This window comes from Ananas comosus, linkage group 1 (genome assembly GCF_001540865.1).
Source record: "Ananas comosus cultivar F153 linkage group 1, ASM154086v1, whole genome shotgun sequence".
Taxonomy (NCBI): Eukaryota; Viridiplantae; Streptophyta; class Magnoliopsida; order Poales; family Bromeliaceae; genus Ananas; species Ananas comosus.
In genome coordinates, this window is record NC_033621.1 from 1,879,678 (window position 1) to 1,901,562 (window position 21,885).

Consider the following 21,885-nt stretch of genomic DNA (forward strand, 5'->3'; position numbering starts at 1 on the left):
GTAAAAGATACGTTTCCCTTCTCCGCACGCACACGAAACAAAAAATTCTTTTTTTAAACAAAAAAAACAAAAAGGAAATAAAAATAAGGGTAAACTTCAAATACCATTCCTGTAATTTCATACTTTTTTATTTTAATATTTTATAATTTAAAGTGTATCAATTTAATACTTTGTAGTTTTATTTTTTTTTTCCGTCAATTCCTATGTTAATTTTTTGTTAAATCATATACAAAAAAAACTTCAGATTTTTCACTTAGGTATCGTTTGGTTTGAGGATAAGCAAAAAGTGATTATTTTAAGGATAGGTATAAATTGAGATTAGATTAATTTTGCGTTTGGATGAAAATTAGGTTATTCCTGGAAATAAAAAAAATAGCGTTTGGTTAGGTAAGATGGAATAAGAAAGATAGTAGGCTTTATAAATAAAAAATAATCATATTATCCTCTTATTATATTTGAATTTAAATTTTTAAATTTTAAATATATATTTTTAAATTTAAAATTTTAACTTTGAAATTCAAAATTTGAAATTTAACATCTCAAACTTTAAATTCAAAATTTTAAATTTAAAATTTCAAACTTTAAATTTAAGATCAAATTTAAATTTGAAAAATATAAAATATCAAATTTTAAATTTTAAAATTAAAATATCAAAATTAAAATTTATAATTTATAATTTATAATTTAAAATTATAAACTTTAATTTTGAGATTATAAATTATAAATTTTAAAAATTTAAAATTTTAATTTTTAAATTTTTAAAATAAGAATCGGGGTGGGAACAATTAATAAAAATAATTTATTATAATAAATTTATAGATTTTTTAAAAAATTCTACTTAAACTTAAATTTAATAAAAAGAATTTATTATAATACTTAAATATAATTTACTATAAATTTTATTATAATATTTAAATATAAATAATAATTATTAATATAGTACAATTAATAATTTTATAATAAAAATAATGTATTATAATATATAAATTTTAAAAAATTAAATTTTTAATTTTTAAATTTTTAAAATAAGAATAGGGGTGGGAACAATTAATAAAAACTATTTATTATAATAAATTTATAAATTTTTTTAAAATTCTACTTAAACTTAAATTTAATAAAAAGAATTTATTATAATATTTAAATATAATTTATTATAAATTTTATTATAATATTTAAATATAAATAATATGTATTAATATAGTACAATTAATAATTTTATAATAAAAATAATGTATTATAATATATAACATATTATATTTATATAATTTAGTTTTAATTTAATTTATAATTTTAATTAAGTTTGAAATTAAGCATTGGAATAGTGCTATTCTACCAAAATGGTGGAATAACAAATCCCTTGCTATTCCGGGATAACCGGAAATAGCAAGGTTTGACCGGGATAAAATATCCCGGCCAAATTTCACCCCGTTTGGCGGAATAGCGGGGTTAACTTTCGTTATCCCTGCTTATTCCCCCAACCAAACGGGGCCTTATAGTTTATCGAATATTCACTTCAGTATATCTTAATTTTAACTTTGTCACTGATTTAATAAAAAAAATTAGTGAAGGAAATAACCAAAAAAAATAAAAATTACAGAATATGAAAATAATTTATTTTAAATTATAAAATACTAAAGTGATAAAGTGTGAAAATACAGGAGTAGTATTTAAAGTTTTCCCTGAAAACAAAAACAATTCCTGAAACAGAGAAAAAAGAACAAAAAAAAAAAAGAAAAGAAAAGAAAACCCCGAAACACAGCCACTGTGCATCTGTGCCCTCGCTCCAGCGCGAACTTTAAAGTTCTCCCTCTCTCCTCCGTCCCCATCTCTCTCTCTCTCTCACTCTCGCTCTCTCTCTCTCTCTGTCTCTCTCTCCCCATGCACAGTTGCTTCCACGCCTCCTCCACAACCATGGATCCCCAAAGCATCCCCAACACTCCCCCTCCCAAATCGCACCAAACCTAATCTCAACTTCACCACCCGTCCCCGACCATTTCCCCCGAATCCCATCCCCATCCCCATCCTCAGCGCCGCGCCCCACCTCTCCGATGCCCGCGCCCGCGATCGCGATCCCGCTCCGAGCGACCCCGCATGGGAGCTTCTTCTTCTCCTCCTTCTCCTCCTCCTCCCCATCGCGCGATCGATCGGAGGAGCTCGCGAGCCCCCGCGCCCTCTCCCTGGCGCCCGCGCCCTGTTCGACGAAATGCCGAGCCGAGCGCGGGGCGCTCCGCGGGCTGGTGATCGCGCGCGCGCTCGGCTCGTGCTTGGACCGCGACACCCTGAGCTTGCCCGTGGCCGGTGGGGGAGAGTTCGGGGTGAAAGGCGTCGCCTTTGATTTGGATCGGAGGTGGGGGGACTCGGCGCCAGCGTCGGAGCCTGATGTGGCGAAGCTGCTCTCCGGGGCGCAGTCGCGGCATAAGATCTTCTACGAGGAGTTCGTTCTCAGGGCGTTCTTCGAGGCCGAGAGGGCTCATAGAGGACAGGTGAATAATAATTTCTAGTGTGTAATTAATTGATCGTGTTGAATCAAAGGAGTCTCTTTTGTTAATCCTACTATAATGGATTTAAGTGATTTTTTTTTTCTAATTTTTTTAACTTGTTCATCAGATGAAGGTGAGTGTAGTTCTTAGCAATTTATTGCACTTGAATCAAAGGACTCTCTTTCCTTGATTCTAATGTTGTGAATTAAAGTAAGTCCTTTTTTTAAAAATAAAAAAAATTATTCATCATATGAGTGTGATCCTAAGCTGTAATATGTAATAGATACTATTTGACCATAGGACTCTCGTTTCTTTATCCTAATATTGTGAATTGAAGTGGGTTGTTTTCCTTCTTTTCCCAATAATTTACAAAACAGAGGAGGTTGAGTGGTGATCCATATTTGCAACATTGTGTTGAGACGGCGGTGTTGCTTGCACAGATTGGTGTCAATGCAAGGGTTGTGGCCGCGGGGCTTTTGCATGATACATTGGATGATTCATTTGTGGATTATGATTACATTTCTCAGAGGTTTGGAGCTGGCGTGGCTGATCTTGTTGAGGGGGTATATCCATATATCTTTTCTATCTTTCACTACTCCATGCAATGATCAATTATTAAACTGTTTCCTTTTTATGGCGATAGTTTATCTCCATTTTTTTGTGAATTCATGTTTTAGTTCATGTTTGATATTTTTCTTTTTCCTGTTCTAACGTAGTCATGGAGTAACATTTCATTAGCTTTGATTTCATGTAAGTATACTGTTGCTTGTTCATGTAAATAAGGAGACCATTATTTTCTATTTGTTATGCTTCTTATTGCTCTGTTTTCATGGGACGTGCTAATATCTGGTGGCCTCCTTTACCTACACTGTTATAATTACAGCTAATTACAGCCTTGGAGTCCCTGAAGGAGATTAATCACCATGCAAGATGAGTAGGAGATATTCAAAGCCAGGAAACTGGTTTGGAGTTCAGTTTAAAACTTCGAATCATATTGTTTCAATTTTTTGTAGGCGCCAAATATAAAGCTACATTTCGAGGTTAATGCAATACTGAAACGTCTTAGTTTCTTTTAGAATGGTTTTAAAGAAGACTAAATTTGTTCCAATCATTGATCATTCACGTTGTTTCTTTTGCTGCACCGTTTACGTTCATTGACAGCAACATATTTATTAGCTATGTTCTTTGTAAAATTTACATACAAAACCATTTTAATATATAAAAAATGAGGGGGAATTAAGTTTTTATGTTTATTTTGACTTTGTTGTGGATTTTCTTGCCATAGCATGCCTTGAAGATGATTGGCTAGTAGCATGGCATGAGCTGACACTTATTACTGTGATTCGCTGGATAAGATTCAGCTCTTATGTCTGCACGTGCTGAATAGGATTTGTCTCGTGTCTATGCGCTGTCTTAACTAAATCCAATGCTTGAATAGCAGTATCTTTGTCGTCACTATCCAAGAAGTTGCATTCACTATTTTATTGCACCCCCAAGTTATTTTCCTGAAAAAAAAAATAATAGACAGAAGTGCTCTTGTTAAACTATAAAACAAGCTGCTGAAGGGAAATATATTTACTCCTTAACTATGGCATCAGCCACTCTTGTGTATGTATTGATTTAGTTGATGCTTCAGTTGCGTATATATTGAGGTTTAGTTGTGAGTATTAAGAATTTTCCGTGGAATGAAATTAGTGATACTTGTTTATGTATTATGATCAAATTTGGATATTAGGCATGTTTAATTTTCATTAACATTTATGCAGGTCTCCAGGCTTAGCCACTTGAGCAAACTTGCCCGTGAGAGCAACACAGCTAGTAGAATTGTCGAGGCTTACCGACTACACACAATGTTCCTTGCAATGGAAGATGCCAGATCAGTACTTATCAAATTGGCTGATAGGCTACATAACATGATGACATTAGAGCCGTTGCCTGTAATTAAACAACAGCGATTTGCCAAGGAAACTTTGGAGATCTTTGCTCCCTTAGCTAATCGGTTGGGTATATTGACCTGGAAAGAGCAACTTGAAAATCTCTGCTTCAAGTATCTTTATCCGGAGCAGTACAAAGAGCTCTCCTCTTGGTTTCTCAACTCATATAATAAAGATATAATTACAGTTGCCATAAGAAAGCTAGATCAAGCCCTTAAGATTAGCGGAGTTTCTTATTATGTTATAACGGGAAGGCACAAGAGCTTGTATAGCATATACACCAAGATGTTAAGGTATAATCTCCTCCTCATTCATGAAAGATCGAGATGCTTTGTATGCCTATGAAACTATGTCCTGCAAAATCATTTTGTTACGATTATTTTCTCCAAGGTAAAATTGTGTAGGACCCTTCCATTTATAGGGCATTTGGATATGAGTTCTCTAACTTTTTATGTTAGCATCTATGTTCTAAACTTATCATTATGGTTAATCTACTCAATCTTAAAACCAAAAAGTGAAAGTTCTGGGGATGCTGCTAAAAAGACTTGGTTATTGGACTTGCATCGAGACAACCTATGAATGGAGGGATGCCTATGCAATTTTACTTTCAACAAATAGAATGCTCGCTTCTTTCTCTTTCCAACAAAGAAAGAGACCATATCAAACTGTACTTATGTTAGCTGCTTGCAGGAGGAATCTATCCATAGATGAAATCCATGACATAGATGGGATTCGTCTAATACTTGAGAATGAAAAGGACTGTTTTATGGCACTCAGCATTGTCCACAATTTATGGCTTGGAGTTCCGGAAAAGTTCAAAGACTACATTAACCATCCAAAACCCAATGGGTATGTTTCTGAATGAACTTTCTTTTTTCAACTTAGAAATTTTGGGCTTCTGCTGAACCACTTGTGTTCCAGGTACCAATCTCTTCACACCGTCGTTCTAACTGAAGATATGCACCCATTGGAAGTTCAAATTCGAACTCGAGAGATGCATATAAAGGCTGAATTTGGAATAGCTGCGCATTGGAAATACAAGGAAGGTGACTGTGAGTGCTCCGCCTTTGTGCCTCACTTGGTTGAGTGGGTTCGAGGGGTTGTTACTTGTCAATGTGAGACAATTAACATAAACTGCGTGATCTGCGGTGGTGTTTCAGTTAGGTCGCCGTATTCTTTTCCTCTGCACTCAGATGACTGTCCTTATGCATACACAAAACAGTGTAATCACACCGGACCCATTTTCGTCATCCTGCTGGAAAATGAAAAGGTTTGCTGCTTTTCAAGCTTCTCTGGATGAAATAATATACGATGCAACCCAAAGTCATTCTTCATGAAGTAACGGACTTTTTTTTTTCCCCTTATTTCTACTCATATAAGTATTATATAGTAAATCGTATACTAAAATAGCACGTTTGCAGTTTTCGATCTGTATGTATGCTTTTACAAGTATCCGGTATATAAAATAATATTTTATTGATTAAGAAAGGTCTAATGTAATATATGTTGGTTTCAGATGTCTGTACAGGAATTCCCTCCAAACTCAACGTTGATAGACTTGTTGGAGCGAATTGGTGGAGATAGCACAAAGCGGCTAGTACACGCCATTGCGGTAAAGGGAGAGTTGAGGCCTCGGCTAAACTGTGAGTCTGTGAAGGACCCATACCAGAAGCTAAGCATGGGTGATGTGGTTGAGTTGGTTCCCGTGATTCCGCGCCCGCCCCTAACAGACTATAGGGAGGAGTTCCAAAGAATGTACGACTGCGGCCTTATAGTTTCGAGCCGTGATGGTCGGAGATGCTAACAAAATACTTTAGTCCGTTGTAAATGGTAGAAGTTTGTACAGTTTTAAAAATTTAAACCTTCTGAAATTCAGAAGCATGCTTGCACAGCAAAAATGTGGAGAAAATTTCGCACTACAGCTACTGTAAATATCTTTGTACAAAATGTATGTGACATTACCTGTACTTATATTTATCATCATACAAAGCAATAAGAGGGAATGCATAGGAGTTCCTTTCTGTTTAGAAGATTTTCTTTGGAAGATACTAAATGTTCTGAAGTTTTTTTTAGACTTTTTCAGGTTGAATCTGTGGTGGCAAATCATCTTAAGCATTTCTCACTTCTTTAACATAAAAAAGGAAAATTCTTTTTGCATTTCTTGTTGTAGTGAGCTAATGACGGAACCCTCACTATCAAGATACTAATCACACTAGTAAGCAAATGTGATGTATCTAAATTATCCACAACCAAGATATGCAAGATTGGAGTAAATAAAGTTGAAAGAGAAAAATCCAAGCACAAGCACAACAACAACACAAGATTTACGTGGTTCACCCAAACCGGGCTACATCCACGGGCACGGAGAGANTCTTGCTTGATTCAAAGACTTCCAAGGTAGATTGGAGGAATTCTAAGAGGTATTCCGAAGCGGGATTCGCGGAATCGGAAGGTGCTTCAAAGAAGGTGTAGCAAGAAGGGATTTCCATTGGAAGGTTGTAAGCCCATTGTGATAGAGTGGTAATCTCTAACCAAATCTAACTAGCCCATTACATGAGTTGTTGAACCAAACCCAAAATAAAACCAATTAGGCTAATAAGTGAATTTGATATCACTAACCCAACACTTGTTCTTCTTATGTTTTCTTAAGTGAAACAACAATTGAGAAAAAAAAAAAGTGAATGAGTTGCATAATATAACAATCTTAAATGAAAAATTAGTCAAATTACAATGCTAAATGTGCTCCAAGCATTGCTATATCTACAAAAAAAGTTTTATAGATCAAGTAGGAGAATAAGTCACGAGTTTGATCAATAGTGTGCTACAACATCAACGCATAAGAAGGAAACACATCGAACGAATACATCAAAGTTTCCAAATGGTAAAGGATTTTCCATTAATGAATCAAAGTTCCCAAATGGCAAAGGATTTTCCATTAACGAACGTAAAGGTTGCCAAAAACTCTTTCAGCTTTAAAACATTAGACAGAGTTAAAGAACATACTTTACAGAGTGTCTAGTAGCGATTTCGCTCAAAATAACTACATAGAAATCATTTTCCATATCAACCCATAACAATCATTTAATAAATCATCACTCATTTCTCTTATCTTGGCCTTTTCGCTGCTGGACCGGCTGCACCAAGAGGGAAAGAAACCCTCTGAGGCGTTTGCTGCTGAATTTGTTGCTCAGTGCCGCTACCTCTCTGCTCTTGCATATGACTACGATTCGTATTAGGGTTAGGATTTGGGTTAAGGTTAGGGTTTTGATTCGAGCCGTCTTCTTCTTCTTCCTCAGTCTCCTCAACTTGAGGCGGCTGCCTCCTTGGTATAAGGAGCTGGTAGTTTGGGCTGGTCAGCGTGTCCTGCTCAGGTGGTAGAGGGATTGATCCAGTCGGTGCTATTGATTTTGGTAGAGGGATTTTGTTTCGGGTCCGTGCTAACTCAAGAAGCAACTGAAAAAAATTGTGGATGACGAAAAATGAGATACAATGCAGTAAGAGAACCCCCGACACAATTACATTACTATTGCATGCTAAGTATGTAAAAATGCAGATATTTGTAAATTAGTAAGTTTTGTTCCATTTCAATTTTGGAACTAGCAGAAAGAAGCCACCTCAGAAACTTAGCTGCTCAATATATAAATGGTGTTAGACACCTTGTCGAGACCAATATTGAGTTCATAAGCAGTAGAAATTTAGAATCTTCATCAAATTGTGTGCGACCGTACTCTGCTATCCTCTAGTATCTGTATTTGCTTTCAAAGTGTTGAAAAAAGGAGAGTGTTAATGTTCGCAGAGCGCACACTCTCCTTAAAGAGACTATCCCCGGTTTCCTTTGTTTCCAATATGAAACTCTGGGAACTCGTTACAGCGACTATTGAACGACAGATGTTTTTTACTCAGTTCTATGTAGATGACAGATGTTTTTACTCAGTTCTATGTAGATGGAAAAAAAAATGTCATCCTAGCTTAAATTATACCCTTCGTGTTGCAATCCTAATTTTTCAGGAACCGTAATCAGACTCCCCAATCATCCTCAAATGAAGCAATTCATACTACAAAATTCCATAAATTACCCTAACTTCTCACCGAAAAAGATGAAATTTCGAATCTTTCGCCAATGAGCACTCGATCCAGGAGTTCTCAGAGAACAAAAATAATCTACAAGTTTCATACGTTTCAATTCTACTTTTCTGCAACTACAAAACCTCCCAACAAAATCTCCAACATCTTCTTTTGAAAAAAAAGACGAGATTTTGAGCCCAACCCAGATGAGTCCCCCAGTCCGAGAACCCTAAAAACAAAGGATTATACGAGAAAATGGAAGGGGTTGTAGCGAATTACCTCGCGGGGCGGGGGCTGGGAGAAGGAGAAGTTGACCTTGGACTGGATGGCGAGACGAACGTCGTCGGGGTCGATGGCGGGTTTCGCGGCGTGGTCTGCGTAGAGCTGGGCGTCGGAGAGCACCTCCACCACGTAGCGGTACCCTAGCTCCAGGAACTGGTGCACCACGCGCCCCTCGTACTCCCCCTCCCCCAACCCCATCGACCTCAGCAGCTCCTTCACCACCCTCGCGTCCCTCGGCTCCACCGCCCTCCATCTCTCGTGCTCTCTCTCTCTCTCTCTCTCTCTCTCTCTCCCTCTCTCGCGGTCGAAGTCGAACTAGGATTTTAGTGGAGGAGATGCTATTACAAGAAGATAGAAATTAGGGTTTTGTATGAGTGTTAGAAACAACGACGTCGCTTTGGCCGAGTGGTTAAGGCGTGTGCCTGCTAAGTACATGGGGTTTCCCCGCGAGAGTTCGAATCTCTCAGGCGACGTTCTTTCACTTTTTATTTTTTTTAAAAAAAAAAAAATTAGAAGAAGTTGTTCTTGGGCCTCTTTAGGCCCCACTTCTATGATTGTGGGCCACAATTTCGGCCCAAATTATACATGGATTCACTTGCATTGGTGTTACTTAAACCCCGAAAGAGTTTTGACTAGTAGGTAGAATTATCTCACTGCATTATCTATTTGTTAAACAAAAAAAATAAAAAAGAAAAAGAAAATCCTCAAAAGGGTTTAATACAATTAGGTGATGCAACAATATCATGTACCACTTTTTCCAGTATTAATTTACTTTATTTTCAAGTTGGTCTCTATTGGACTGCTATCGCCATCACCCCTCAATTTTGATATCGACTAGTGATAATTAATGACCATATATATTATCAGAGTTTAAATGAATTTGATCATCTATTTATCACCATCAATATCCTAGGCTTCTTCTTCTTCTTTTCTGTTGATGTAAACATTTAACCACAATTTTTATTTATTACTTACTATAAGTTTTTTGAATCCAAATAGTCCTTCATGACGTCCAGAATTTTATATTTTATCTCAAACAGTTGTAATTTGTTGGAATAATACATTCTACTGCGACATAATTTATTTAAAGCCGAATACAGTTTGATGTTGTAATCAAGTAGTAACCAAAAATTAATTTTGTACTACTTGCGCTAGTAACGATCAATAACTCGATAATGTTTATTGTGATGTCCCAACTTTCTAGAGAGTCATTCATCCTAAGATTACTTTTGTCCTAACACGCTTAACTCTCTTAATCTTTTGGACCTAGCTATCGCCAAAAATAGTTAAACCGGGTTAAGAGTTATAACTTTATTATATTTTATATATAGAACTATTTGGAATCTCACATTCTTCCCCTTTAAACCCTCACGTTTTTGTCAGGTTTAGATTCACAAGTATCAGGCGAGATGAGACTTGTCTCGTTAGTCTAAATCAACCTTATGGTGAGTGATATTTCACCAACAATAATTAACACTATGAGAGTATTTGGCGATCTGTGTATATGTCCGAACCAACCAAAGCAACGGTATCGAGAGGTGACATTTATAATCACAATTTGTGCTTTGACTATTCGGTGTACACTCAAATAACTTGAGCATCTTGTCCCCGGGGGGTTGGATAGTTTACAAATTATGAACCTAGGGCCCCTGTAAAGCCTTGTCAATTTGTAGAAAAAGCACATGGCATGCCGAGGAGGAGCTTGTATGTAGTGTACTAAGACCTTCAAGAAGAGTAACGCGTCTAGATTCCTCGTTCATGCTTTTATACTTGCTCGGTCGTACATGGTAAAAGGAATTTGTGATTCCACCCGATCCGATTTTGTTCGGTTCCGAGTCCGGTCCCTTTTGAGTCAAAAATTGTGTTGGGTTAACGAGTCGGAATGACTCGGATTGCTGTGATGGTAGATTGTGCTCGCCAAATCGATGACCTTGATGGATATGGAATTCGATCGAAATTATGAAAGTTTAACACGCTGATCGATCGAATCAATTTTCAGATGGTTCATCAAGCCAAAACATTTTTTAGCGGCCCTATAGATCACTGTTAAGTAAATCATCCTCTTTAATAAAAATTTGACGGGTATAATCTCCACCTATTGTGAAAACAGTCTCAAATATGAGAGTGGTCCATCAGTGGTCCGTCCCTTGTATGGACCGTAGGATCTCAAAGTCGCATGAACGGTAGATAGAGCGATCTAATAATGCAAATCTCCTCTCAAAACCTAAATCTAATTACATAATAATAAATATACGCGCCCAATCCTAAGATTAGAGATCATAATCAAAGATATGTTTGTACGTTTCCTTAATCTTTACTTTCCAGAAGAAGATAAAATTGTTTTCAAAGCCACGCTGCCACTCACTCGAGTCCACCAATCAGTGGCATTTGCGTAATTTCACTCCACGTCCAGAGCGCCACGTAAGCAGCTCTCACGGTAAGCATATAAACGACCACAACCTCCTCCTCCTCTCGTTCTCTCTCGCTCTAAGTTTTCTCGCTGTTTCTCTCTCTAGAGCAAGAGGGAGACGATCAACAATGGTGTTCAGCATCCTCCCCCTCGCCGACGCGCTCCTCCGCCGCTCCTTCATCGCCTCGGGGCTCCGCGCCCGCACCGTCGCCGTCGACGACGACACCACTATCCACTGCTGGATCTCCGCCGCACTCGCCCCACAGAACGGTAAACCTAACCCTAACCCTAAGTCCGGGTCCAAACCCGTGATCCTCCTCATCCACGGGTTCGGGCCCTCGGCGATGTGGCAATGGCGGGCGCAGGTGGCGGCCCTCGCCGGGCGCTTCGACCTCGTCGTCCCCGACCTGATCTTCTTCGGGGGGTCCAGCACCCGGTCCCCGCTCCGCTCCGAGGCGTACCAGGCCGCGGCGCTCGCCCGCCTCCTCGATGCCCTCGGCGTCCGCCGCCTCGCCGCCGCCGCGGGCACCAGCTACGGCGGCTTCGTCGCCTACCACCTCGCCCGCGCCCTCGGCCCCGCGCGCGTCGCCCGCGTCGTCGTCGCCAGCTCCGACCTCCTCAAGAGCGACGACGACGACCGCGCCTTCCTCGGCCGCGGCGCCGCCGCGGGCGTGGCCGCGGAGCGCGTCGCGGATCTGATGCTCCCCGGGGACGTGGCGACGATCAGGGCGCTCATGGGGCTCGCCTTCTACCGCCCCCCCAGGTTCGTCCCCGATTTCGTGCTCCGCGACATCATCCGGGTAGGGGCTTTTCCCAACTTTTTAATTTTGATTTCGTTAAGATTTAGGAGTTTTCATATTTTGGTTTTTTTTTTATTTTTGCATTTTTTTCGATTAATATAAATATATATATTTTTTACTTTTACTTTTGATTTCGATTTGCCTCGAATTTGTGTGGCCGTGGAGTTTCGGTTGCTGGCGGTTATGAGGAGTTCTAGAAGGTTCGAATTAGGCATTCGTGCGGAACATCTTTTAAGTAAACATGTGTCTCCTTGGGCAATAATATTCTTTTTCTGCGTTTTTATAATTTTATTTATTTTAATTTTTTTTAAAACAAAAATTAGACCTGAAACTCTGTATATCTATTGATCTATGACAAAAAGCATATTTTTTTTCCAAAAAAAAAAATTACACCTTTATATATATATATAATAATAAACATAATATATAATTTTATATATATATATAGGTACATATATGATATAGTAGTCGGCATGGTGCTTGTAAAAGTACCAATATTTAGTACTTGTAAATTTTTTTAGCCGTTTAGATTTACGCCTTTGATCATTTTCACCGGAACCCGTTAGTATACTATCAACCAACTCACCCACTTAACCTAGGGGACCACATCATCTTAACAGCACATCGCCTTAATCAAAGCAAAAACTTAACAAGCACCAAATGACTTTATACTTTTAAAAGATAGGAGCTCAATTTATTATATAACTATATATATATAATATATATATAGTATATAGACTATATATATCATATGGGCGACTGGGGTTATTTATACTCTATGAGTAATAGAACTTCTTAATCCCACAAATTTTTAACCGTTGATCTGATAAATGGGTTAGATGAAGGTGATCATCACTTAGAATGCTACGTGGCCCTAAGTTGAGTGGGTAGTTTGGTTGAATAGTATGATCCTAACGGGTGGAAAATGATCATGAATAAATTGAGAGAAAATTATAGTACAAGAAAGTAATACTCAAAAAAGTATACGTAGTCCGAACGTATATATATATATATATGTAGTTGAGCTAGAATACTCTCAAAAGCACCAATGAGGTGGTGCTTTTGAGTTTTTAACCATTGGATGCAGGAATGTAAGGTTGTGATGATGGTGATAGATGATGATAGGTGAAATAGTGTTTGATTCAAAGGTTATTAGTAATAAAGAAGTAGATCCAAAGACTAGAAACCTAAAAGCACCAATGACGTGATACTTTTAAAAGTATTCCAGCTCAATTCTCTTTCTCTCTCTCTCTCTCTCTATCTATATATATATATATATATATATATATATATATATATATACACACACGCAACAGGCTCCATTAATTTATTAGGTGATATGGCCTCGCGTGCATTAACAAGGGAAATTACTATGCCCACGTGGTGCAACGCACCGCTTTATTATTTGTGTGAATGATACTGTGAAACTCGTGTAGGTTCAGTTTCTCGCTTTGCAACCCAAATAGCACAAGCCCATACCGTTATAACTAACCTTGAAGCATTAAAAAAAGAAAAGAGGTTTTACTTGAAAATAAGACCCTTTTATCTTAAACTTTAAATGAATTTGTTGGTTGGCTATATATGCAGAGTCTTTACAATGATAAACTGGAGGAAAAGATGGAGCTTATAAAAGGAGTAACTGTAGGCAAGAAGGATGAGTTCCAGCTCACTCCCCTTGAGCAGGTGATTACTAGTTTTTTAAGTCTTAATTCTCTTTCAATTTGTTTTCTGTGCAGGAGCCCGGCTACATTACTATCAATAGCACCAAGTACTTGTTGCTATCAAATTTTTCACTGATCATTTTCATTCATTAGATCGTACTATTCAATCAACTGTTCATTCAATCCTTATAAATCATTATCATCTTAATTGCACATCTCTTCATCCAAGAATCGAAAATCTAATAGCACTAATAATTTTGTATTATTAATAGTATAGTAGCTTAGTTGTTCTACGCAGTTCATTAAATGATAGAAAAAAAATAATAATCATCTTTTATTCTTATTATTATTTTTTGTGCTTCATTAGGAGGTTTTGATCATATGGGGAGAGCACGACCAAATATTCCCTGTGAAGAAGGCATTTGAGGTGAAAAGGTAAAATATAAGGCGGAAAATTACACCGACTTTTCTCAACTACAAGCCTTTTTTTTCTTTTTTTTTGAATAAGATAGCATGCTGCCACTTTATTCATTAAAAGGATAAATGGGCTACAAACTGAGACAACTGGGCCTCGAAAAAAAAAAAAATCTCTAGCAAAATAAATCCCAGATTTCCTAAGCGAACATATCTCCGTCACTATAAGCCATTTTAATATAGACCACTAATATATTTCTCCATTTTTAATTCTTTTATTTTATATTTTATATTATATTATATTATTCAATTAGATTAAAAATTTTATTAGACTTAATAATGATTCTGATAAATTTAACCATTCTGAATTTTTTCTTTTTTCAGCGAAATGAATCAAAAATTTTGTTTGCTATTATTAACCAGCAGGTAACGAAATTATTCAAACTACACTCAAATGAATACAATTGAAAAGTTCAGGAGGCATCGAATTAACAAAAGGTAGTTAAGGAATCTATTCCAAAATGGTCTATAATTCTCTCTCTCTCTCTCTCTCTCTCTCTCTCTCTAAACATGTAGGCAATTGGGGGAGAAAGCCAAGTTGGAGATTTTGAAGAAGACGGGGCACATGCCACAGATGGAGGACTCAAAGCGATTCAATCGGATCCTCCTCAACTTTTTGTTAGATGCTCCCGCCTCGTAAAATCAATGTGCATGAATATTGCAGTTTCATACGCACACCTCAGGTGGCTTTCCCAGCCACCACCTAATTACAAGTATATATAGCTTAATTTAAACTGCATTCTCTCTCTCTATCTCTATCTATCTCTCTCTACATTACTCTGTGTGAAAAATAAGGAGTATAAATTAATTCCAATGTCTGCAAATTATTGATCCCTTACATCGGGAAAAACTGTTTTTTTCTTTTTTTTTTTCTGGGAATGATTGCTTTCGCAGTTTACACTTTCTATGCCCCAACAGGATAATCTCATCTCATTGCCAAAAAAGCTAAAAGAAGAAAAAAAGAAAGAAAATCCTGTCCTGCACACAGAACTATAATTGTGCCTGCGCGCAAGAATGTGGGAGTGTTTAGACAGTTGTTAGGTACACTAATTAAAGTACAATTTATGAGGTGGGATCTCGTAAAAATTTTAGACTTTTGGTGGTGGTGGTGGTGGTGGTGGTGGTTGGGTGCTTCTCATTAATTAGGGCTGGTAATCACTAGATGCGCCTCCTCACTGTCACTGTCCGTCTAGACCCCCCTCCCATCCCACGGTGAAGGCCCATTCACTACGCTCGAAATTATATATAATATATATATATAATATATATAATATATATTATATATATCATAGTATATAATATATCTTGTATTATATTATACATTAAGTTATGAGCTAGGAATACATATCGATAAGCAAACTTTTGGATGCCTAGGTGGCTATGAGTTTTTCAACCGTTCAGCATTAACATTTTTACTATTTTCATCCATTAGGTTATACTACTTAAACCAATCACTCATTCAACCCTCAGAGCCTACACATCATTCTAACTGTATATTTTTTTATCTATCTAAAGATCCGAAACTACACTATAGCTTGGAATGACTATTGATATTATTTCCATCTAGTTCGATATATATAGTATATAGCATGTGTCGTACTATACTCTTAGAGTATAGAGCTTTCTTACTCATAAGTTTTTCACCGTTTAGATCTACCCTTAATCATTTTCACCCGTTAGATTTATACTCATTCCACCAACCACCCATTCAAGCCCTAGGAGGCCCACTATCAACCTAACCGTAACCACTTGATACCTAACCGTTATATTCTTTCCATCTGAAACGACTTGAAAATTTATGATACAAAGGGTTCTTATACTCATATAATATAGTAGCCTAGCCTATATATTATATATTATATATATATATATATATATTATATAGTATATATAATATATATATATATATATATATATATAGTAATATATACACACACTACGGTTAGGTTGATAGTGGACTCCTAGGATTGAGTGGACTGCTTAGTTGAATAGTATATCGCACACACAACTATCTCGTGGCTACTCGATGATATCCCAGACCGACCTTGCTCTCTCTCTCTCTCTCTCTCTCTCTCTCTCTCGTCTCTCTCTCTCTCTCTCTCTCTCTCTCATAATATATAGATATATATATATTTATATATATAATATATATAGTCTTATAAGTATAGACCACTTTGTACTTATAAGTTTTCGACCATTAGATTTATTTCTTTAACCATTGTCACCCGTTGGATCATACTGTTCAACCAACTACCTAGTCAACCCTAGAGGAACTACCATCCTAATTGGGATCACTGTCATTATAATCACACATCTCTTTATTCAACGGTCGAAAACTTATGAATACAAAGGACTTTATACTGCCATCCTAACCACACATCCTTTCATCCAACGGTCGAAAACTTATGAGTACAAAGAGCTTTATACTCATAAAAGTATAGTAGCCCTAGCCTATATATAGAGTCCAACTATTATATTCTTATAAGTATAGATCATTTTGTACCCATAAATTTTCGGTCATTAGATTTATTTCTTTAACTATTTTCACCCGTTAGATCATATTATTCAAAAAAACATACCTTACAAATGCTATATTTGGAAAAAATCATATTCATATAAAGTAGCTAAGAAGAATATCTATTTTTATTTTTTTTCTCTTGTTTTTTTTTTTCTGCAAGCCAAACAAATATGCCTCATAAATAGTTTTCAAATTTCATTCACATGACACATGCAAAGTAAATTAGTTGGTTGAGAGTCGAGACTTATCGACATCAATGCTAGGGAGGAGATAAGAGTTGCTTCGGATTAGTAACTCGGTCTTAGTAAAAACACGCCCCTCGTAAATTGTAGCATCGGAGTTCGCTGAGATGTCTAATTCAGTATCACGGCTAATTAATATAATAGTGAATGAAATAAAACATTGTACTTAATTAAAGTTTCCTCTCTTTAGGGTAATAATTAATCTTTTAGAAAATTATCACTTGCACACAACTTGTTGCAATCTCACTGCCCTGCAATGCAGCGAAGCAAGGAATTTTCGAAGTAGAAAAAGCAAGTATTTTCAGAAAGAAATAAACATATTGCCCTGCCATGCAAACACTTAAAAAACTTCTCAACTAATACTAATTAAAATTTAAAAAGTAAAGAGCCTGTAGACGTGATCACGCACTTTTGTTAATTTATTATAGCAAATAACATTAGATCGTGTTATTTACTTTAATTTAAAATTATTTCGGCAATAATTATTGATTTAAACCATGAAATGACTCTAACAATTTAGGATGCCGAATACAACAAGTCAAAGAAGGTACTGGATGAGAACGCGAATGTTTCTCTTCATTGTAAGGAAAACTTTAACCTTTGTCAAGTGTTACGATTCTTAAGTTACAGCTGATGGAATGAACATTATAAAACAATACCTTAGATCTTGCTGAAGTCAGTTGAATGGAAATTTGATGATACAGAAATCGTTACGATCAGCTGATAAAGATCGGTAAAGATGTAAAACTATCGTATTGAAATTCATTCCTCTCAAAGACGCATAGACGGAGAACAAGGAGATACCTGCATTAAATAAAAAGAGAAACTGCATTACGTTCGAGGTTCGTTTCTGCAACTCATGCACTTCAATCATATGCATCTTCCTCTGCAACACAAAATAAATGTTTGTTAAGAATGATTGATTTGTAGGACGACTATTCAACTTAAAAAAGAGCAAGATCAACTCACAGAATAATTCCTGTGCGGGAAAAGAAAATGAGAAATGCATTTATTCACTAATGTTTCAGAAGAAGAATGAGGACAAGAGTCAAGAAACGCTTACCTTCTCCTTCTTCCATGTTCATATCATCCTCATCGTCATCAAAATCGATGTTCTGAAATTAATGCAGAATATACGTCAGATGGATTACAATTAAAAGTTTACTTGAAACCTCGAAGCGCTTTTTGAAATTACATTCATGAATGCTTGCTACACAACTAAATCAACGCCAGATTTGTTTTTTACATATAATGATAATTTACCATCAGGGTTAGAAGCTACTAAAATTAGAAAGCAAATGTGGTTATATACTAATATTAATAGATTGATACCCAAGTCATACAAGTAAATAGTTTTCTGAACAATTTCTTAATCCAAAATTCACCTGATTATAATCATCGTCGTCGCTTGATTCCTCTTCTTCTTCTTCTTGCACGTCATCTTCATCTTCATTTTCACCTTTCTTTTCTGGTTTTTCATCATCTCGGCCCTGAAAGTAACTATAAGCAATTGGTAAACCAGAAGAAACAACATAATTTTTTTTTTAAGAAAAATATATAAAAAAAGAGCCCAGTAAGTTCAATATACTAGAAAAATCATACAAGCTTTGATGTGATGAGAAGTAATATCACCGATATAAGAAATACCCAAAAGGCATACTCAGACTCAAAGACATAAATGACACAATAGAATAACCAATCAATAAGATTGCTTGCCTCATCCTTTTCTTCAAGCTTTGCAAACAAGTCAAGCTTCGAATCATCTGTGATGAAATCAAGATGCATGTAAGTGTGATATCATGAAGTACATATATAAGGGATTTTTGGACAAGTAAAAATCCTGTGTTGAAAGAAAATAAACAATATAGCAATGTTAGAACTAAAAAAAATACTCTTGGAACTTCATTAGTGATAAAATATCAAAACATAGCATCAAATCAAAAATAAAGGAGATGATCAACAAAAGTGGACAAAAAACATAATAGACAAAATAGAAGAGTTCACTAACACAAATGCATCTACCAAATCAGCAAGAAAAAAATGCATTTCAGTTTAATTAGTATCAAATCTATGATAACATGAGATGCTGATAGAAAAAATTCCAACGTTGATTTCAGAATTGAAATTCACCAAGTATGAACAATTAAGCTTCCATTTTATTTCTCAGCAAATTTAATCCATGGGCTTTTTTCTAGAAAATCTAATGTAGGCTACATCATAGTCTTCAATTTTCTGCTATTACTATGTGTAAAGAACGGACTGGTGTGTCTAAACTTGTTAAATAGTGATCCACCAGCAGAAACTGAGACAACTTTCCAATATTATTCAAGAATGTAAGTGGAATACGCACGAGAGAACATCAAAACATCAAAAGTATAACTATACAACCTATGGTACAAACTTCAAAAATCATGATTACGTAAATTGGAGTACTTGTATAAAATAATAAAAATGATTGTTTGTAAACTAATAATGTTCAGGATGTGATCATATAGGATCACAACATATGCTTATCAAAGATGATAATACTATGAACAGCCAGAAAGCTGGAACTTCAAAGCATTCATATGCAACATCGGCTAATTTTGTAAAACACTAGATTCGAGTGGGAACCTTTCTCCAAAGCTAAAATTATTTGAATTAAAGAAAATGTTCCACAAGAATGTAAAAATAAACAAATAAACATAAGAGCAACAGTAGCAGGATTATAACAAAAGTAACTGATAAAAAATGATACTGCCAAAAATATTAAAAAAATTTGAAAATTCATTAATGCCACCTTCAAATGGTACAAGAAATATGGAATTCTAAGGCTTTCTCTAAAGCTCGACTACAGACTTCATAATATTCAAATACAAGATAAAAAAGGCCAATATTATGTACAAGGAGAATTGAAACTTGGAAGTAAAAAAAAACAGTAAACCATAAATAACTTGCTAGCTACATCAAGGTTATTTTGAATTTAGGAAAACCTGAATTTCGATCCCACCGAAGCTTTTTTCTGTTATGTCGAACTGGCTTTGAACCTGAAAGTATTACGCATCATCAGAACAACATTTGCAGATTCAAATGCCCAATAAAGAGTAATTGTCATTCCAATTAAATTTTCTTTACATTTTCTAAATACGCGCCAACGAAGACACACCTTGAATCAGTTCAGAAGGGAAATTTGAAGGAGTTAGTTTCAAATAACTTGCAAGAGCTTCAGGTTTTTCATGTGCCCTGTGTTTTTTGACAGAATATCTTTCCACCTCTGTATCCTGGCTTTCTAGAGAAAGAAACAAGAAATCAGAAGGCAATCCACTCACATACTTCATAAAAATGCAGAACAATAATAAAGGACAATAATACATTTTTTTTTCAATATAATACACATATTACATTTTTCTTTTTTTTGGGGGGAAAATGATAATTGGATAAAGAACTTAAAGAGTTCCGGTTGTACTTGATTTTGGGACTTCCTCTTGCAAACGGTAGCAACACCCTCTCCAGAAATCCTCCAGTTTCCCACTCCATCTTAAAAGAAATTTTACCTCGTCTGTGAAAGCAACATTTTGCAAACTAGGCAGCGTAACATCTTCCTGCATAAAAAATGTACCACTCAAAAAAAAAAAAGAAAAAAAAAAAGAGAAGCAAAAAGCACCAGTACTAACAGCTTCTGCAACTTATAATAGATTCAAAAACCTAATTACACTCCACAAGGGACTAAGATGACACTCGGGCGCAAACAATTAAAATTATTGACTTACAGTAGGAGGGGTCAAATAGAACTGAAGGAATAAACGAAAACCATATCTAACAGACGAGAAAATGTTAATTGTTTACCCTATCTTGTAATGTACAATTTAAGATGCCGTGACAGATATGGAAAATCCACAAAAGCATGCGTAATAATAACAAATGGATCATCGAATTTTCGAAGACGAAAACCTAAAACTTTCAGATCAATCAAATTAGTGGGAACCTCGGCGCAAACACATGCATATCGATACTACCAACCGGGAAATTCTCATACGGCAAATGTTTGGCGATTCGCTCAGAAGGTCCTCTTCCACGACCGCGCCCCCGCCCGCGCCCTCTAAACGCCATCTGAAAGAGCCATAAGACGAATAGAGCAAATTAAGTACGCTTAATTTGAAGGTCTCGATAGTAGCACTCATCAAATTTAACGATGCATATATCAAGATGAATGAATAGATCGTCGCGATGCAGTGATCGATAACAGTTGTTGTATTAGCATGTTCATAAGACAACTAAATTTATTCTACATCTGGTACCATTAATTAACACAAAACTAGCGGGGTTCCTCTTCTTCTAAAATTGATACTTAGATGACAAGTACCATCTGTGTATATGAATCTCATATTTGTGAACAAATAAGCGCATAAATTTAACACAGCACGAGATACCGAACTTTGAATTGGGAAAAATTTCTAGGTTTTTACAGATGAAAAAAAAGGGCAAAAAGAAAGAAAAAACCACAAAAGAGAAGAATCGAGGAAGGTAATTACCGGAGCAAGGGATCGGAGAGAGATGAATTAGCCTTAGCTCTGTATACGATCTACGGGGGTGAGTTAAAGAAGCGTCGTCGCCTCTCTATCTAAACCTGTCGAAGAGGAGGGTTCCCGTAATTTAGATTACCTTTGAATGCATAAACTTATGTACAATTTTTATTTTATTATTATTATTTATCTAAAAAAAAAAATTATAGTATTTATTTATTTATTTATTTATAGAAGAAGATCGCGTCAAATATTTAGAATCAAATGTAATATATATTATTTTAAAATTATTTTTTTCTTTAATATGAAATATATTATTCTACCAGATTATAAATATTAAAAAAAATAAAATCCAAAGGTTTTAACCATATAAAAATATTCCTACTGAATTTGTTATTCCCGAATATCTTATTCCTTCACATTCAAAAGCGTGCGTAACTTCGACTACTAAAATTCAAAGTTGATCATAATATGCCTTGATTATTATCTTACCCATTTAGATATGCTTCTCTAGAGT

At 35.9% G+C, this 21,885-nt stretch overlaps 4 protein-coding genes and 1 non-coding gene across 8 annotated transcripts; 3 read left to right on the forward strand and 2 right to left on the reverse strand.

Moving 5' to 3' along the window:
* On the forward strand, positions 1,754-6,444 carry LOC109714033 (probable GTP diphosphokinase RSH2, chloroplastic). 3 transcript variants are annotated; one of them, XM_020238447.1, is made up of 7 exons: positions 1,754-2,483; positions 2,858-3,043; positions 4,247-4,707; positions 5,105-5,263; positions 5,336-5,466; positions 5,575-5,684; positions 5,931-6,444. In XM_020238447.1, the coding sequence occupies exons 1-7, from the start codon at positions 2,049-2,051 to the stop codon at positions 6,216-6,218; spliced, it is 1,770 nt and encodes a 589-aa protein (XP_020094036.1). In that variant the 5' UTR covers positions 1,754-2,048; the 3' UTR covers positions 6,219-6,444. The 3 variants fall into 3 exon arrangements, with proteins under 3 accessions (XP_020094036.1, XP_020094021.1, XP_020094028.1); XM_020238432.1 differs by having other exon boundaries at positions 1,755-2,483; positions 5,336-5,684; XM_020238439.1 differs by having other exon boundaries at positions 1,755-2,483; positions 2,921-3,043; positions 5,336-5,684.
* Positions 7,286-9,708, reverse strand: LOC109715570 (transcription initiation factor TFIID subunit 9). Its single transcript, XM_020240664.1, has 3 exons — positions 9,661-9,708; positions 8,759-9,076; positions 7,286-7,867 (listed from the first exon to the last, which is right to left on the reverse strand). The coding sequence occupies exons 1-3, from the start codon at positions 9,706-9,708 to the stop codon at positions 7,520-7,522; spliced, it is 714 nt and encodes a 237-aa protein (XP_020096253.1). The 3' UTR covers positions 7,286-7,519.
* TRNAS-GCU lies at positions 9,153-9,234 on the forward strand. The gene has a single exon. It is a non-coding gene; the product is annotated as a tRNA-Ser (tRNA).
* LOC109707411 (lipase 3-like) lies at positions 11,226-14,944 on the forward strand. The gene is made up of 4 exons (XM_020228653.1): positions 11,226-11,971; positions 13,559-13,654; positions 14,000-14,067; positions 14,623-14,944. The coding sequence occupies exons 1-4, from the start codon at positions 11,300-11,302 to the stop codon at positions 14,744-14,746; spliced, it is 960 nt and encodes a 319-aa protein (XP_020084242.1). The 5' UTR covers positions 11,226-11,299; the 3' UTR covers positions 14,747-14,944.
* On the reverse strand, positions 17,418-21,527 carry LOC109715229 (glutamic acid-rich protein-like). Of its 2 annotated transcripts, XR_002217806.1 has the most exons (10): positions 21,378-21,527; positions 20,866-20,955; positions 20,312-20,447; positions 20,012-20,134; positions 19,839-19,892; positions 18,583-18,629; positions 18,252-18,356; positions 17,930-17,981; positions 17,671-17,752; positions 17,418-17,586 (listed from the first exon to the last, which is right to left on the reverse strand). XR_002217806.1 is itself a non-coding variant. In XM_020240504.1 (9 exons), the coding sequence occupies exons 2-9, from the start codon at positions 20,953-20,955 to the stop codon at positions 17,733-17,735; spliced, it is 627 nt and encodes a 208-aa protein (XP_020096093.1). In that variant the 5' UTR covers positions 21,378-21,527; the 3' UTR covers positions 17,418-17,732. The 2 variants fall into 2 exon arrangements, 1 of the variants encoding a protein (XP_020096093.1); XM_020240504.1 differs by having other exon boundaries at positions 17,418-17,752.